At 40.9% G+C, this 19,687-nt stretch overlaps 1 protein-coding gene across 1 annotated transcript in view; it reads right to left on the bottom strand.

Moving 5' to 3' along the window:
• Positions 1 to 19,687, bottom strand: part of rab11fip3 (RAB11 family interacting protein 3 (class II)) — a 106,687-nt gene that overhangs the window by 11,522 nt on the left and 75,478 nt on the right. The window contains exons 4-6 of the mRNA XM_043711070.1: positions 4,454 to 4,665; positions 3,055 to 3,225; positions 2,487 to 2,618 (exon numbers count right to left, since the gene is read on the bottom strand). Of these exons, the coding sequence (XP_043567005.1) occupies positions 2,487 to 2,618; positions 3,055 to 3,225; positions 4,454 to 4,665 (515 nt within the window). The remainder of the gene's footprint in view (positions 1 to 2,486; positions 2,619 to 3,054; positions 3,226 to 4,453; positions 4,666 to 19,687) is intronic.

The raw sequence follows: 19,687 nt of genomic DNA, 5'->3' as shown, positions 1-19,687 counted from the left end.
CACTAAAAGCAGTAGATCGAAAACTGACCCAAGGAACCTGACTGGCCTGTTGTTTTTGCCAGATTTATCCTTGCACCACTTCTTGAACAAAGGTGCACAACATTTACATCTCTCTGGTTCGGTGACATCTAATCCTCGTCAAATACGTGGGCATATGTAGTCCATGCCTCTACAATTTGCATCATTGCTTTGATCATCCTAAAATGCGTTCCAAGTGTTGGCCCATTCAGTGCAACAGCTTCCTCCTCAAACAACATGACTTGGGCAATTTTTCTTTTGACAAAGTACTGATTACTTCAGCCATTCCTTCTACACTACATTTTTATTGGCACCTGATTAGGAGAAATGGAATTAATATGTGCTTTTATTAACCTGATAATAAAACATTTCAGAAACTTCATTCCTTTGTTGGTCTTTACACTATAATTATTTTGATATTGCAAAGAATAGTATAGGCCATTATCACTATTGCACCTCTAACTACCCCAGTCATGGAGTGATTTTATTGCTGAGAGCCCTTTAGTTTACCATCTCCAGCAGTGTAATATGCTTCTCAACCAATAGTGCTGCCCATTACTCCTTTCTTTCCCATTTTACCTGAAAATGTTCCAGAATATTTCACTAGTCCTGCCTCTTGAACTGGGGTTTCATTATCACCATTTTAAAAATAAGATTAGATTCCCTACAGTGTGGAAACAGGGCCTTTGGCTCAACCAGTCCACACTGACCCTCCGAAGAGCAACCACCCAGACCCATTTCCATCTGACAAATGCACCTAACACTATGGGCAATTTAGTATAGCCAATTCACCCAACTTGCACATCTTTGGACTGTGGGAGGAAACTGGAGTACCCAGAGGAAACCCACGCAGACACTGGGAGAATGTGCAAACTCCACGCAGACAGTCACCCAAGGCTGGAATCAAACCTGGGATCAAACCTGGGATCCTGGTGCTGTGAGGCAGCAGTGCTCACTACTGAGCCACCATGCCGCCCTTTCATTCTCTAACGTGGCTACTTTCATCAGTAGTTCCCTATGCAATGACAGCTTGCATCATTCTATATCCAGTCTTGGATCTGATCCCAACCAATACCTTATTTCTTGCTCAAGTGCATCTCTCACCCAATCTTCTGTCCATTTTATTGATCTTTTCCAATCCTACGTCTTGCTTCCCAACCCCGAATTAGTTTTAAATCTTCCTCAACACTAGTAAATTGGTCCAGCCTCACCTGATTTGTAACTCTAGTTGATGTGTGTTTCAGGAATCTAAAGCCCTCCATAAAATGTACATTCTCTCCAGCCACATATCCTCTACTTTATCCTATTTCTGTACTCCTTAATGCTTAAGATAGAAAGATTCCTTTGAATCCTTCATTTCAGTCTTTTGGCTAGATCCCAAAAATCTGGTTGAAGGACTTATCTTCAACCTTATCTATATCTATGTCTGTTGTTCACATTGCTGCCTTGGATTGCTCTTTTCAAATAAATGGACAATTGTCAGGTTTCTCCCGTTTTACCCTCAACTTAAGAATATCCAAAATCTTGCTGCCCATGTCTTAACTTACACTATGTCCTGTTCAACCATCACTCCTATATTCACTGATCAACACAGGTTCCCAAAAAGGCCAGCTTGTTCAACAGCACTGAATTGCAGATCAAGATCAAAAACATTTCATGAAAGAGTCACTTATATTTGTTTGTGGTTTATATTATCTCTAATTTAAAATTTAAGATTAAGAGACCATGGACATTAGTGATATTCAGTACGAGGTATATGTACAGAGGTCATAAGATGTGAGTTTTCTGGCATAGGTCACATTTTGTTCAACTGGAACTTACTTTATCAGCAACTAACCACAAGAATAGATTTTATGCCCAGTTAAATCCCAATACTAGTCAGTCAGTCTTGGGACTACAGATGTCAGCATAAGTGTTTGGAACATTAATTTCTTGATAGGTGGTGGTAATTAGTGTAAAGTTCATCAGGATAATTTGAAATATAGTGTAGCAGTTGCAGCAAACATCTTTTGTCGTCTATGCTGACCCTGGGCATGTAACTTTGGACTTTAAATAGCCTGCCTGTATTTAACTATCTAAAAACTCATTGTTGCTATTTAAGTATAAGAGGAACTGTTCTAACTAAAGTTGGAGTTGTACAGCATGGAAACAGCAGAGTTTAACAATTATACTTGTGTGGACCCTTCAGTCCATGCTGACCAAGTTTCCCAAAACTAACTTCATATTCTGTCATAACGTAAATCCAGAACAGAAACTTAAGGACTGGATTTAGCAAAATATGCTATAGATTTCAACTGATGGAGAGTTCTTAGGAAGTACCACTATGAGAGTTTATGCGCAGAGTTTACATGTTCCATTTAAAACAATTCCATACAGAATGAAACTCTGTCAGAAAAGCAACAGGAAAGGATAACCCACAATTAAAGGAAAAGGTCCCATGGTAAATGAAGCAGAAATCATGCAGTTACCTATTCATTTCAAGAGTGTTGATTCGGGTGGACAGATCTTCCAGGCGATTGATTTGCTTATGACACTGGGTGCAATAAAACTCCAGCATCTTTTCCCCAATGACACTTTGTAAAGTTGAAGTGAAATTATCACTAGAAAATCAGAAGTATTAAGTGGGAAATTAGAGAAATTAATTGAACTTGTCCATACAATTCCAAAAGCGATTGGAATACAGATTTATCAGCTAAAGACTTTCAGAACGACAGACAGCAAAATGCAGTGCTGAGGTGAGTGGTTAAACAAGACAATTTTTTCTGCTTCCTAGGACACCCCACTTGCAAAAACTTTGTTACTTAAACACATTCGTTTTCAGAAATATCAAAAACACATCCAATTCTGCACAAAAATCAGTCTGTGATTGAAAGCAACCTCCAAATTCAATAATGGAGTTCACCAGTCACTCTTTAAACCAAAATGACTAAATTGAGGTAACTATGAGGAACCAACACCAAAAAGTCAGGTTTCTCAATGATTTGATGTTTTCCTCAGCATACAGATCCAGCAAGTTTCATTAAATGCTAACCTTACCTGGGAGAGAGTAGTGACGAACGATTGAAGTGACCGTTGATATTACTGCCTCCATCCTGACAGAGACTACTAGTTGCAAAGTCAATCTCATTGTTCTCTCCATAATCTTCAAAGTGCTCTTCAGTGTTAAGAGAGGAAATGTTGGAGCTCATTGAGAAATGTTGGTGGGTTCTAGTTACAGGAGATACACCAGGAAGAGAGACTAAGTTGCAAGGAAATTGAAAACTTAAACAGAAAAAGCATTCAGAAGAAACCACTTTACCAAATAATTGTTACAATGTAGAACACAGGAAATGGATGAAGCAAATAGTGTAGATAAATTTAAAGGGGAAGTGAAACAAAGTGCAAGGGAGAAAAGATAATATCAGTTTTAGATAAGAAAAGAAACGGGAGGTAGGCTGACTAGACCATACAGATTTAGGAATATTTTACAACAGTTATGTTGAGAATTGAGGTAGCCATAAATCGAGATCATCAGTTTTTGACTCCTTATTTAAAGGATGGATGTAATTTAAAGCAGTTCAGAGTAACTTCACTTGACTAATTCCTGGAATGGGAACAATCTTGGAGGATAGGTTGGACAGAGTGCCTCCACCCCACTCTTTTCTGAATATTAAAAGAGAAATCTTATTGAGACAGATGATACTTGAAGGGACAGGACAGGGTAGATACAGAAAGAATGCTTTCTCTTATGGGAGAGACTTGAACTATAGGAAAAAGTGAAAGAATAGAAGGTGCCCATCTAGACTATGGTCAGGAGACTTTGTTTTGAGTCATGAATTTTTAGAATTCTTCCCTTAAAGAGAGTGATGGAGGCAGAGATCATTTAATTTTGCTATCAGAAAAGGCACAGGTTGATTGACTTCCTTGGTTAGCCAAATCTATGGTCATCAGTAATAGGCAGGTATGTTGAGTTGAGGCCACAATCAGATCATCCATGATCTGTTGAACAGCAGAGCAGATGAGGGGGGCTTTATAGCCTGTTTCTGCTCCTAGTTCAGATGGTTGTATAACGTATGGGCTGAGGATAGTGAAGTTATAGACAGATATTGATAGGTTAAACACTTGAACAAAAACTTGGCATATGGAGACTGTGGGAAAATGGAGGTTTTATACTTAGACATGTTTGGATGTGGATGGAGGATGTAAAATGCCAGTGACCCATGGGTCTACACCAATGTGCAGCCCACTCATACCCAGAGTGAACAGCTCAGATTTCATTAAACCTGTATTTATTTCCCATATAAATGAGCAGTTCTTCAGCATATGCTAGAATTAAAAAACATAGCTGCCAGGGGTAAGGGATACCAAAAATGCTAAAATTGAACAACAGTGAATTAATAACAATCGATTAATAGAAGCAGAGAAGAGTCCCTGTTCAAGTAGAAATTTCACTTACTTTATTTCCCCATTAAAAACGACACTGTTTTCTGGCTCTTCAAGTGTATCTGTGAAGTCAGAGTTCAGTGTGGCATCAATAGCGCTGTCTGTCTCCAACTCATCATGTGCACCATGGTGAACGAGTGTGCCAGTGTCCTCATCGGTGAATGTCTCACACTCACTGTACGTGCTCTCAGAGCCCATGTAAGCACTGTCTGTCACCTCGTTAGTCTGAAAATGGAACAGTGCGGCAAGTTCAATTTAAGAGAACGATCAGTCTACTAAATAATCTTGGAAAACAAAAACATGTACCACATCAACAATATAACAAAGGTTTTAGATACTGCAGTGATTCAGAAGAACAATTGTCTGAATCAACCTGATTTACATGTAGTTTAAAACTAGGCAGTGGGAATCACAAAAGGTGACCTTATTTCAAAAGCTGAATTTACATTGTAACAGCAAGCAGAAGGAGAACAAGACGTGTTAGTACTCAATAAAAGACAACATCTGGTTTCCAAATCAATGAGTCTTGAAATACAGACTAATGGTAGTCACATTAGTAATATATTTGACAAGATTACTAACATTACCAAATCGAGTCTCTCAAATGACGTATTAAAATCAACTGCAAATTGGAATAAGTTACCAAAGAATGTCAAGGCCCCCTCAATTTGACATTTCGCCCCGTTTCAAATGAGATGCTGTGTCTACAGGATTAGACCATTTTAAAATGTCTCTTAGAAGTAAGACACTATACTAAACAAGTTGCATATTCAATGTCTACTCTACAAGGACTTTAGCCAGATAGAACATGCCAATAATTACTCTCCAGATGCCACCTTACAACTCCCATTTGTCAATCAGCTTTGGGCCATGACTGCCAAGGTTTAGGGATTCTTCAGTGTACACTGTAGCTATGGCAATAGAGCAATTCTCCATCCAACCAATCAAACACCTCCCTCCTAGTCAGGTAGTGTCCCTGTATTCAGATTAGCTGCATCACAATCACAGCATTATATCCAGCTGAGGTACAGCCACCAAGGTGAAAAGAGCAGATCTCCATTTTTGTGATATTCTACATTATGGAATGCGGGCTTTAAATTTAAAAAAGTTTACTAGCACGTCAATACTTGCTCAACAGCACCTTACCAATAACTTGTTGTTTCGTGTCTTGCACGAAACAATTTCAAAAACATTTTATTTTTGACCAGATCTTTGTACTCACCTGGCTGCAGCCATGTAGAAGCAAATCAACAGTTGATTAGGAATCATCCAGAATGAGATGGTTTCCACAACAAATGAAACCAAGTGTAGTTAAAAAGGAGAGTTTTAATTTCTCCCCCAACAATCAAGTAAAAAACAAACCACTGCAACCTATTGGTATAAACGGTGAATGAGCCAGGTTAATAGCAGTGCACATGCTGCAAATTTCTCCTCACCTCTCCTAGCTAGTCACCACAGAAATGTGGACATTGCAACCAAGACTGAATTTGTCCTCAGCCATACCAGAACACTAAGTTTTGAACAACTGGAGCAGGAACCTAGCTTAATTCTCTCTCCTCGGTTATGGAGATTAACACATTACACAGCCTTGCGTTCACAGTAGAGAGTTACAGCAATGTCTTAGCATGGAAATTGTAGCTATTATATGGCTACAAGAGACAGATGAAGCTTACTGGCCAGGTATAAAATGCTAATTTAGCCATTAAGCAGTATGAAATTTCACACTGAAACCTGATGGCTTTTGCAGCAAGGAGTTCATGTGCAGCCTGCCCAAAGACAGTAAGTGAACCAAAAGGAACCTGAATATCAGCAATGGAACAGGAAGATAATCCTGTGAACTGCTCACAGCATACGCCACAAGATTTTAGCTCATTTACAGTTAGTTCTCCTCCACGCAATGTCTGGTCAGAAGCACTAAAAGAACTGTAAATACAATTCTGTGATTTGAAATTATAGATTAAATTTAAATCTCAGTTGAGCAACAGTAGTCCAATCACACCAAACAGATTTTGATCAAGTGCTCTCATGCCAATTTTGACCATTTTGTTACTGTTTCATTAAAATTATCTTAAATTTGGCCAAGTCTGTCAAACAGGCCAGATTCAAACCTTACAACAATCACCATCAGCAGTAACAAATCAATATACCAGACATGGATTCAGTTCAGCAGGATCTTTATACATGAATTTCATTTTTTGTACACCCCCATTATGCTGCATCACTGGTGGTCCTGAGAGGAATACAATCTAAGGCTTCAAAATTCAATCCAAATGCCATACTTCCTTAGGAACTAATTTCAAGAACAGAGTGTAGACAATACATAAATCCAGTCTGTGGCAGCCAAACCAAATGCCAGTCCATCAACACCCAAATGCTGGTATTCAAACAGTTCAATTCCTATGGAGAAAGAGTTAACTTTCAACCAAATGAACGTGAACGAGAATGGAAAAAGCAACTGAAGAAGCAAATTCATGAAATTCCACAATATTCAGGTGGTTAGTCAGGCAAAGCCAGTGTTATCACTAGGATCTCAGCAAAGAACAACAGTTAATCTGTGAACTTGCAACCGTTTACGCACGAGTGATGAAAAACATCTAGCATACATTGGAGAGTTTTATTCTACAGTGAATTGTGCACAAGTTATTTAAAGACATTTAATATTATGACATGGTAGCAATGGGAAGCAACAAATTCATAACCCCTTCAGACTACAGTTTCAAATCCAACTCTGCAGTCCTTCCTCCGTATTACCATATATTCCAACTTAAAAGATCACTCTCTTCAAATTTATTCCCACTAAACATCTGACCACATAACATGATTGTTAGAAGGGATGTTACCTGACATTAGGAGAAAGTGAGGACTGCAGATGCTGAAGATCAGCAGTCACGAGTGGGGTGCTGGAAAAGGACAGTAGGTCAGGCAGCATCCGAGAAGCAGGAGAATTGATGTTTTGGGTAAGAGCCCTTCATGAGACCATATGGTAAGTGGATAGCAAAGGATTAGAGAGAGGGATATGGGCCAAATGCAGACAAAATGGGACTAGTTCAGTTTAGGAAACCTGATCAGCATGGACAAAGCCTCTACAAAACTCAAATTTTAAAAAGACAGATGTCTAAAAAAGGCAAGAAGAAAAAAAATTCAGGAAAGCAGGATTCAGAGAGTTTTCCATTTCAAAAACTGGGAAATGTGCTTTTGCGGCCTTCATCTACAACATGGAGTGTGGCTTGGGGGATGTTTGTATGGTTCTTTTATTCTTTTAAAAGAACCTGCAAGACACGCAGTTATGAGACTGGCTTTTTTTTTTAAAAAAAAAATTTCATCCAGCAACAGTCCAATCAGCTTCTGCTTAAAACAACAACATACTAGGAAATGCAAAACTATGGAGTGTATCTAGTGTTAATACCATTCCCAGCAGAAATAGGAATTCAAGATAAATGCAAGAATGAGAAAGGAATAAGGTCTCTGATTAGAAAGCACAAAAACATTGCTTTGAGTATTTAAATTTGATTACAATTAGTCATCGCATGCAAACATAGTATTGTTTGAATGAGCAACTTCTGAAAAAAAAAAATCAGCATAATTCCCTTACTTTCCAGAGTTAGTCATTCACTCTTAAACAGTGCAATGCAATGAAGTTCAGTACATTCTTTAGTTATAAAAATTGGGAATAAAGGCCTGAATTTGTGAAGTGATGCAATATTCAGGTGCATGTTATTTATATATACACTTTGGATAAACAGTTTTATTTCCGGAGCAGAGGTTGTGTGATTAGGATGCAATATCAACCAGAATAAATGCTAAAACAAAAGCCCACAGTCCACTGTCTCTGTAGAGGGTAGAAAAGGCTGATCATATTCTGAAGTAATCATCTTTGTTCTTGTAACTACATCATCTGATGCACTGCTGGTTACAACAACATACCCTCAGCCAGTTACCAGATACCTTATATCCTGATCCTGGAGACAGGCCACCTCTTTAAAATTGGTAGCTTACACTGTCAGAGAAGACAGAGTTAGGTTTCCAGACCAAGTTCCAAGTTCCAGGAAAAATTCAATAAACCCTACCAAGTTGGATCACATTTTACTTTTGCTTTGATCGGTTAGGACACTGAACACGGCAAAAACACAGCACACTGGGAAAAGATCTGAGGGGAGAATTTTCTCTTCTGTTGGGAAGAGACACACAAGGAGCCTGGGAGACTACATCATAAGGGACAGTAATTTCATGGGACTTTAAAATAAACTCTATGCAACATCTTCTGCAGCATCAGACCACCCAAAGCAATATGAAATACTTTTCAAGTCACTGTTATAACACTGAATTGCAGCAAATAATTTTCCACATAGCAAGGTGGCAGAAAAACTAGAGGAATCTTAGAAGATTCTGGCAGAGAATGACTGCAGAGGAAGGGATGCATAGTAGGTTACCAAAACTACTGTCGCTCTTTAGGGGGATGGGGAAGAAATGAAAAAGCAAAAGACCAACGGGGGAGTGTGGAGCAAACATGTAGAAATGTAATTCAGGAAGGGAGGGAGAGCAGAGTGAAAAAGGGAGACAATGAAATGTGTACTTGGGACATTAAGAGGGGTGATGGCAACCATTAAAAAACAAACCGATGATTAAGGAAGAGACTGTGTAGACAAAGCACAGAGGAGGATAACAGTTAAAATGGTCCAGGATTGGCCAGTGAGACAGTATCATTGAATAGTGGTGCTCACATAATCAATCATTCTAAAATAGGCCAAGACACAGCTTAAGTACAGGAGAGGTGACGTCACAGCTGGAGTCATTGGTACCTCATGTACATGGAATGTCTGAAAGAGCAACTTGGTTAGTTACATTCCCCTTGTTCTTTTTCCTGGGCCCTATTTTTCATGTGTGTTTATCTTTTAAAACAGACATTCAAAGAATGCAAGTATGAAACCATCTCCCAAGATATATGGGATATTAAAGTATGGAACATATAGTGACAGCACATCCCTCAACCCGAACTAAACATGCAATTGGAATACATTGCTGTTTGGGGTGTAGCAAGGGTCCATCTGGAACAAAGAAAAGGTGGGGAGTGGGTGAAGAAATAACAGGGGTGAGGAAAAGACAGGACAGTGGCCCTGGAGAAATTATTCCTCAGACAACCAACACAAGGCAAGGCAAATTCTTCAACCTCTGATTCTATGACAGGAACATTGAAGTGACAACAGAAAGCCTCAGTGTAAAAACTGAAAAATGCAAGCGCTCAATAATAAAATATGTCCAATCAATTTTAAGAAGAGTCAACATCTTATTTCCTTGTTACAGACTTATGGCAAAACTGGGCAGCATAATTCAGCCAGCTAATCCTTTATTTGAACCAGTTTTTGACCACTATCTTGCATGTGAAATACTTGGGGAAGATTCAACCATGGAAAGTTTCACAGCTGAGGCCAATTCTGTCAGCTACAAAACATCTAAGTGTTTTTCCCTGAGTAGAGGTCACTGGGGACAGAGTATCCAAATTTATTTTTCTTTGGGAGCCAAAGTAGTCACAAGGTCAATTGTAGTAACTTCAGCAACACGGAAGACATCTACAGAGCAAGGTAACAGAGTGGAACTTTGTGGCACAGTGGTAGTGTTCCTACCTCTGAGCCAAGAGTCCCTTTTTGAATTCCCACCTGTTCCAGACATCACTAAACTGGTTGATTGGAAAATAACAGTTTGAAACTTGGGCTCAGCACCAGACAATACGTCCAATGACAAAAGGTTTGGTTCTCCAAATATTTCTTTAATACAAAGTATGGAGGTATTTGTTATCTTAACATATAGTAGTGAGAATAGCAACATTTAAAATGTTCAAGGTTATATACAGAGTCAAATAGTAATCAGGTCTTGGTGAAGGAGCACATAGATTTTGCTACTACTTTAGCCCAGTAAACAAGGAGTCATCAGCAGGGTGGCAATTCACGGCATAAAACCATAAGTACAAAGCCTCCCCTGTTCCAAGAAACTGTTTAAAATGTGAAGAACAATAATCAATAACCAGCCAGCTATTCTCAGGATTAGTCATAAGATGTCAAGAGCTAACATCACAGGCAAGAAATTTCTATAGAAGGTCTTTCACGTCAAAGGGCAAGAGGCTTTTATGAACCATCCAAACTCGGTCTACAACATACAAACTAAATGCAAACCATACCCAGAAAAAGGCCAATGAGTAGAGCGCACACAGTTGTGAAGTAGACAACCATTTGACATTTCTCCCTGCAAGACGGTAATCAGTCTGGAAAAACCCGAAGCAGGAACATACCAAAATTACATGGCACTGGTGCTGGGACCTACGGTTACCTTCCCCTAATGTCCTCAGTATAAACAAACACGGTTAAATTATTCCAATTCAACATCAACTTCTAAGTGTTGCGAGTCAAGTCCAAAGTTCAAACAGAATGCTGAAACTTTTAATTCCTCCGCATGCACCCACCAATCAGCATTGTTTACAGATTACCTCATTAGAATCAAAGGAGGGCCTAACCAGGAGCTGGTCTTTCACTGGCTTCAGCAGGACCAGCTACCTCCACTCATAGGCAGCCTTGCAAACAGGTAGCAACAAGATGTGAGCATCCACGTCACAACCCAGCCTGTTTCACAGACAAAGCTGCCCCTATCAGGTCGATGCCAGATAATTCAGCTGGATGAAAGATCAGGTGCCTGAACAGAAACATTTATATAGCACCGCTGCTAATTACAGTGTTAAGATTATCCATACAATACAGAACATATACAGGGAGAATCCATTAATAAAAAGGTCTGGGGTCCTGGCGTTTAAATGGAAATAGACTTCAATACATTTCCCTTTTTCTAACTTGCAGCTCTCCTGCCTAGTCCAGTAATTAATCAGTCAGAAGTGGTGAAAAACACAAAACACACTTACTGCTCAATCTACCTCACGCTTATTGGCATAAGTATCTTGCAGCATTTCCACTAATAGAAGCTATAAGCATGCAGTAGAAATCTAAGAACTCAGAAGTACATAAGTTAATCAGATTTCTAAACACTAATAAAAATCAGGGGGTGGAGAAGAGGAGTTGCAATTGTGCATATCCACCATTTCCTCTGAAGTTCATTCCACATGTAAACCTCCCTCATGTCTTTAAATCTTTGTCCTGACCCTAAAAATGTGCCTTTAGTCTTGAAATATTTAGTAACTATCGCCTGGTGTTGAGCATAAAAATGACCTTTTGATCCTTAACAGGCTTTACCCTCTCTCTAGTTACCCTCTTACTTAAACATACTTGTAGAATCTCTTTGGATTACCCTTAACCATATCTGGAGAAGGCTCTCTCACATCCCCTCTTTGCTCTTGCACTCAAATGGGTAGAAATAGGAAAGACTTAGAGGAGTATGGGCCAAATACTGGCAAAGGGACTAGATTAGTTTGGGACATCTGGTCAGCATAGAGGAGTTGGACCAAAGAGTCTCTTTCTGTGCTGTAAAGCTCTATGACTCTAAATCAATACATAGAGATTCATTTGAACCAACTTGTCTATATCTAAAATAAGATTTTTATTCTTTATTCATCCATTGTTCCTTAATCTTACCAGCCTTAACCTTCACTCCAACAGGAACAAAATACTTCTGAATTCTTGTCACCACACTCTTGAAAGCCTTCCACTTGTATGACGTCCTTTTACCTGTGAACGGTCTACTCTGATCAACTATTGAAAGGTCTGGTCTTATACTAAAATTTGCCTTACTGCAATTAAAACTAGGAGAAAGTGAGGACTGCAGATACTGGAGATCAGAGCTGAAAATGGTGTTGCTGGAAAAGCGCAGCAAGTCAGGCAGCATCCAAAGAGCAGAAGAATCAACGTTTCGGGCATGACCCCTTCTTCAGGAATGAGGAAGGTGTGCCAAGCAGGCTAAGATAAAAAGGTAGGGAGGAGGGACTTGGGGGAGGGGCATGGAGAAATCCCTTAGGCTATATCTTTGGTTCATATTTCTTGAAAATTTGTTACACTCAAACTTTCTGATTTACATAAATATAGTGTGGATATTAAAATCCCTGTATGTCCAGAGCTCTGTGCACTGTAATTCACCACTTGGCTGTACATAACCAACATAGGACAAAAAAACTCTTGGAATCATATACAGAATCCTAGTGTTCACACAGTCACTTAATGAAATGCCCAGTGCACTGACCAAATGAAAGCAAGTGTGCCAAATGCTTTCTTTACCTCTATGCAAGGGAGTGGCAGATACAATGTTCAGCAACATTTGCAACTACTCAAAAACTGAAGAGATCTGTGGCCAAATGCACAAAGGCCTGGACAATATCCAGGTTTGAGCTGAAAAGTGGCAAGTAACATTCACATCACAAGAGCCAGACAATGACCATCTTGAACAAGATAGTGCCACTGAATATTAAGACATTTGTTAGATTCTAATACCGAACTCCCCACTATCAATGTTATTGGGGTTACCGTTGACCAGATGTATAACTGGACTAGCCACGATAAACACTGTGGCTACAAGATTAGATTACTTACAGTGTGGAAACAGGCTCTTCGGCCCAACAAGGCCACACTGACCTACCGAAGCGCAACCCACCCAGACCCATTCCCCTACATTTACCCCTTCACCTAACACTACGGGCAATTTAGCATGGCCAATTCACCTGACCTGCACATTTTTGGTCTGTGGGAGGAAACCGGAGCACCCGGAGGAAACCCACGCAGACATGGGGAGAATGTGCAAACTCCACACAGTCAGTCACCTGAGGCGGGAAATTAACCCGGGTCCCTGGTGCTGTGAGGCAGCCGTGCTAACCACTGTGCCGCTGTGCCGCCCACAAGAGGTGGTCAGAGGCTCGAAATCCTAGCGGGAGTAACTCACCTCCTGATTGCCCACCATCTGCAAGGCACACACTCTGTCAGTTGTATGATAATATTTCCCCACATGCCTGGAAGAGTGGAGCTTCAGCAGTACTCAAGAATCTTGACACGATCCAGGATAAAGCAGCTTACTTGATTGGCAACACATCCACAAAATTCACTCCCACCACCATCGAAACAAGAGGGGCAGAAATTAATCAAGGCTCCTTTGACAGAATCCTCCAATGGAACAAGAACAGCTATCTGCAAGGACAAGGGCAGCAGACACATGGGAACACCACCATATGCCAGTTTCCCTCCAAGCTACACACTACGCAGAGTTGGAAATATGTTACCATTTCTTCAGTGTCATGGGGTAAAAATTCTGGAATTTCCACCCTAAAGGCATTGTGGGTCAAGCTACATTAAACAGGCTACAGCCATTCAAGAAGACAGCTCACCATCACCAATAGCAGCTACAGATGGGCAATAAATATTGGACTAGTGATGCTCACATGCCATGAAAGAAATGTTAATTTTTTAAAATTCAAAGCAGGTGCACAAGTGTTATGAATATCATAGTGCAACATAGCTAATGCACTGCCAGCATAGGGTAACAGTTTGGTGTCCATTTTTTTTCTTTTTGATTCTATGACCACGAGGAGCTGAGGGAAGAGAAGAGAATAATCAAGATATTCTCTCAATTCCCTATAACAAACTTTTTCTGTTTGAGGATTTTTAGTTTGAGAGCTATACTTTAAGACCACACATGATGATCAGCAAGTAGACCAAAGCCTTCATACACAATCCAAAAAGGTGACCTCACACCTCCAGTGTATCAAGCTGAATAGATAAAGCTGTTGAACTGTACTGGAATACGCAAAGCAGATTCGCACCAGACAGGGTCACATTCTCATTTCAATATGCAAAATATAAACAAATTTCTTGGAAATATTCAATAATATGTAGAACAAGGATTTACAAGAACGTTCGTTAAGTGCAAATAAAGGACAAAGAAAAGTGGTGTAAAAGCTCAGGAGATCGGGAACCATCTGTGGTGAAACAGTTGGCGATTCTTGTCAAAATGAAACCTTCGAACTGAAGGAGAATGTGATTTATATTGTTTAAAAAAAAGGGAGTGGTAGGTTATGTGGAACAAATAGACAAGCACAATATCATGTAACAAAATGCAAAGACAGTGGTAATGACAATAGTGTGCTGATCAAGAAAAAGATGGAAATGGAATGAGTACTGTTTCTCCAGTTTTTGTACAGCTTTAAAACATTGGAGTATCCAGAGGACAGAAATATGGGCAAGATGGTGAAGCAATGATTTGTATACTATTATTAATGTAATACATTAATGGCTACATGGCCTAAAGAGGCAGTGGAAACTGCATCAGTCTGTACAGCAACCTATGGAATCACCCTGACAGTGGAAGAGAGAGTCACCTTCATCTGCGAGGGACTGTCAATGACGATGATGTCCTACACTGGTTAGCACTGCTGCCTCACAGCGCCTGAGACCCGGGTTCAATTCCCGCCTCAGGTGACTGACTGTGTGGAGTTTGCACATTCTCCCAGTGTCTGCGTGGGTTTCCTCCGGGTGCTCCGGTTTCCTCCCACAGTCCAAAGATGTGCAGGTCAGTTGAATTGGCCATGCTAAATTGCCCGTACTGTTCGGTAAGGGGTAAATGTAGGGGCATGGGTGGGTTGCGCTTCGGCGGGTTGGTGTGGACTTGTTGGGCCGAAGGGCCTGTTTCCATGCTGTAATGTAATCTAAAAAAAATCTAATCTAAACTCAGATTGGGTGACTGCTTTGCAGAATAGTTCTGCTCAACATTCCTACTGCTCGTTATTTCAATACTTGGCAGAGGCAATGCCAAGAGCAGGGACCCCTGGCTGCCATAGGCCCCAGTGCCTGGATCCTTGGTGGTTGGCAAGGTGGCAGTAGCCACAGAGTTGGGGCATTGGTGTTGTCATTGCTGTACCCAGAATGGGGACTCGAGGTTTGGGACACCCTGCTGAAGCCCTGGAGCTGTGCTCGAGACCCAATTTGAACAGAAGATGAACTCTAAAGTAATTTATTTTTGTAACTCAAAACGATGCCAGATTGTGGTGAACACTTTTCACTGTACTTTCCTAGATATACATGACAATAAAATATTCATTCCCTTGCTCTCATACTCATTTATTCTGCCTCTGCTTGGTGCAATTTTCCAGTTCCAGCAGGCTGGAGGAATGGCACTTGATTTTCCAATCAGGCCCTTTGCAGCCTTCTGGACTCAGTTTCCCAGACTATAAACTGTCCCCAATTTGATATTCTGCCATCCACCAAAGCACACAGTCCAAGATGATGGGTAAAACCTCGGTGAGGAGAGGAAGTGATGAATATGATACCATCTTGGCAGATATGTACCTTTATAAAAAAGGTAAAGGATAACACCTGGGGGGGGGGGGGAAAGGATCCCAAGCCTAAACAACCAAAACAACAGCGTTCTGGATGGAGAGAGAACTCAGAGTCTAAACCTATGGCTTGGAGACGTCACTTTCACCATCCCAGATCAATGGACCACAAGAGATGAGCTCCAGGCTCAAAGGGTAGACACAGTGTAAATTGTACTCCATTTTAAAGCTTCTTTGTACAGGAAGGAATTGTCTATCCCAACTGCAACACATGCATATCCTATTATTTTAAGAAAGAGACAAGAATGGCAGGTGCAAAATGACAGTGGCAGCTGCAGTTCTAATCATGTATGCAAACAGTTCAGACATTGACTATTGTGATGACAATAAAGACTGCATTACCAGTTTCAGATGCTGAAACTTACCTCCAAGAATGAAAACACAATGGTTAACTCTGATGACAAGTGTCGCCGCAATGGTCCACAGCTCACCACACTGGACATTGGTATAGCAGTCCTGAGCTACATTCTCTTTTCTTTTGTACATCACACATCTCCAAAGGTCAATGGTCAGTGTGTGGCATCAGCTTTCAAGACCGGAAGCCTATGTTTGGAACAGGAGAAAGTGAGGTCTGCAGATGCTGGAGATCAAAGTTGAAACTTTATTGCTGGAACAGCCCAAAGGTCAATGGTCAGTGTGTGGCATCAGCTTTCAAGACCGGAAGCCTATGTTTGGAACAGCATGGGCAGAACCTCCAAGTTACTGCATGGCTGTGCAGCTTAGAAGGAATGTTGGTCCTGAATGAGGTCCATTGTTCCAGCAAGCTGTCCAAAACTATAAAGTAAAATATAGAAAAAAAAGAATGTTCTTTTCAGCTTTCCAGCATCCTCCAAAATGCTGAAGAAATTCAGCAGGTTCGACAAAATCTGTAACAATTCTGACAAAGGGTGACTGGACTTGAAATGTTAACTCTGCTCTTTGCAGATGCTGCTATACTTGCTGAGTTTCTCCAGCACAGTTTGTATCACAATGCAGTGCTTGCTATACATTTGGTGTCAGGTAGACCTCCAGGATGAGCAATACCTTTGCAGTAAATCAGTTTCATTGAAGAAAATCACCATACAAAAAAAATTAAACCCGGACTGTCTATTCCAAACAGTGTCTGAACCTCCATCTTGAAGACAAGCAAAATGCAACTGCGTGTGTTCCAACCCTAAAAGCTAACTTAATTGACCGAGACAAGTGCCACACAGATCTCTAAACACATCCAAATTGTGCCTTAAAGGCAAAATAGTCAGCCTTGGCTAATTTAAAACCAGAATATGCTGTCTGTCTGTCTGCCATGGGGAGTGCTCAGAAACCAGAGTTGCAACCGCAGTGAACTAGACAGCTGTCCATAACCAACATTATCTTTCAACAATATTACTTCATGAGCACATGGATACATGCCTGCTCTGAACATTAGCAAATAAAATAATAGATTTGTCAGGTGACAATGTGACCTAAAGGATGTCCTGCATATCAGATATACCAAACACATACCATTATATAGACTACCAACTCATTTGCTCCACTTCAAACCTAAGAACTGACCTAAAATCAACCTATCAAAGAGATTTCATGTCAGCAACCGGCAAATCTCACCACATAACCATAGATATCAGGCAACATTAGTCTGCCAGGCAGCATTAGGAAGCAGAGAAGTCAACATTTCGGGTATAACTCAAGGGTGGGGTGGGCCCTAGTCCTGAAGAAGGGTTACACCCAAAATGTTGAATTCACCTCCTGTTGCTGCCTGGTTTGCTGTGTTCTTCCAGCCTCCTGCTTGTCTATGTTGGATTCCAGCATCTGCAGTTTTATTTCTGTCTCTAACATTACAGACGAGGCTGGAACATCCTAAATTCACAGCTGATTCCAGAAGAACTTGGCGAAGCTGTAGTATTGAATATTTAGGGTGTAGGTTTGCTCGCTGAGCTGTAGGTTTGATATCCAGACTTTTCATTACCTGGCTAGGTAACATCAGTGGTGACCTCCAAGTGAAGCGAAGCGGTGTCTCCTGCTTTCTATTTATAGGTTTGCCCTGGATGGGGCTCCTGGGGTTTGTGGGGATGTCATTTCCTGTTCATTTTCTGAGGGGTTGATAGATGGTATCTAGATCTGTGTGTTTATAGCATTGTGGTTGGAGTGCCAGGCCTCTAAGAATTCTCTGGCATGTCTTTGCTTAGCCTGTCCCAGGATAGGTGTGTTGTCCCAGTCGAAATGGTGTTTTTTTTTTTCCCCTCTGTGTGTAGGGCTACGAGGGAGAGAGGGTCGTGTCTTTTTGTGGCTAGCTGGTGTTAGTGTATCCTGGTGGCTGACTTTCTTCCTGTTTATCCTAGGTAGTGTTTGTGGCAGTTCTTGCATGGAATTTTGTAGACGACATTGGTTTTGTCCATGGATTGTACTGGGTCTTTTAAGTTGGTTAGTTTTTGCTTGAGAGTGTTGGTGGGTTTGTGTGCTACTAGGATTCCGAGGGATCTTAGTAGCCTGGCTGTCATTTCTGAAACTTCTTTGAATGGTAAGGTGGTTAGGGTTTCTGGCTGTGTTCGGTCTGCTTGTCATGGTTTGTTCTTGTGGAATCTGTGGACTGTAAAAGTTAGCCACCAGGATACACAAACACCAGCTAGCCACAAAAAGACACGACCCTCTCTCCCTCGTAGCCTACACACGGAGGGGAAAAAAACCCACCAATTTGACTGGGACCACACACCTATCCTGGGACAGGCTAAGCAAAGACATGCCAGAGAATTCCTAGGGGCCTGGCACTCCAACCACAACGCCATAAACAAACAGATTTAGATACCATCTATCAACCTCTCAGAAAACAAACAGGAAATGACATCACCACAAACCCCAGTAACCCCATCCAAGACAAACATAAATAGAAAGCAGGAGACAACAGCTTCGCTTCACTTGGAGGTCACCACTGATTATGTTACCTAGCCAGGTAATGAAACGTCTGGATATCAAACCTACAGCTCAGCGAGCAAACCTACACCCTAAACCCCAACCTGAGCTACAAACCTTCACAAACCTTGCAAAAAAGTCTTGCATATTTCCAATCATTAGACACAGCACAAAGAACAGGAACTGGTTTGATGAAAATAATGAGGGACATTCAAGATCTGCTTACAGTACAAAGGTCTGCTTATCAGATTTACTGGATTCAACCAACCAAGAGGGTAAAAAAAAAAGACAGCCTACCATCAAATATCCTTCAGTGCAAATTAAGGTACATCCAAAATGACTAGCAGCCTCCATTTATAAAAAAATTAACTTCAATGAGGGTTGATACTGGCAACATAAGAAATTTCTATAACGTGTTAAAATGTGTCAATAAACCAGCATATCAAACCGAAAAACCATAAGGTACACTGATAACAAGATACATCTGCAAAGTCAGCCCTGGAAAGCTGGTCAGTGCACTTTATAACACTTAAGTACTAACTGCACAGTGTACAATACTGCCATAAATTGTATATGGACAAAAGCCCAACCCTAGAGGAAACAGACTTCCAACAACCAGAAGCAGCAGCAGCAACCAATTCCATCAAGTTGATGTAACTCTATGCAAAGTCCTGAAGAATGGTGGCCTTACCCACCATACTACGTTCCATGAGTTTTTACAATAGACAATAGGTGCAGGAGTAGGCCATACAGCCCTTCAAGCCTGCACCACCATTCAATATGATCATGGCTGATCATTCCTAATCAGTATCCTGTTCCTGCCTTATCTCCATAACCCTTGATTCCACTATCTTTGAGAGCTCTATCCAACTCTTTCTTAAATGAATCCAGAGACTGGGCCTCCACTGCCCTCTGGGGCAGAGCATTCCACACAGCCACCACTCTCTGGGTGAAGAAGTTTCTCCTAATCTCTGTCCTAAATGGTCTACCCCGTATTTTTAAGCTGTGTCCTCTGGTTCGGCACTCACCCATCAGCGGAAACATGCTTCCTGC

The sequence above is a fragment of the Chiloscyllium plagiosum genome, chromosome 21 (assembly GCF_004010195.1).
Source record: "Chiloscyllium plagiosum isolate BGI_BamShark_2017 chromosome 21, ASM401019v2, whole genome shotgun sequence".
NCBI classification, from domain to species: Eukaryota; Metazoa; Chordata; class Chondrichthyes; order Orectolobiformes; family Hemiscylliidae; genus Chiloscyllium; species Chiloscyllium plagiosum.
The sequence above is the reverse complement of the archived record's forward strand: the minus strand, read 5'-3'. Positions and strand labels throughout refer to the sequence as shown.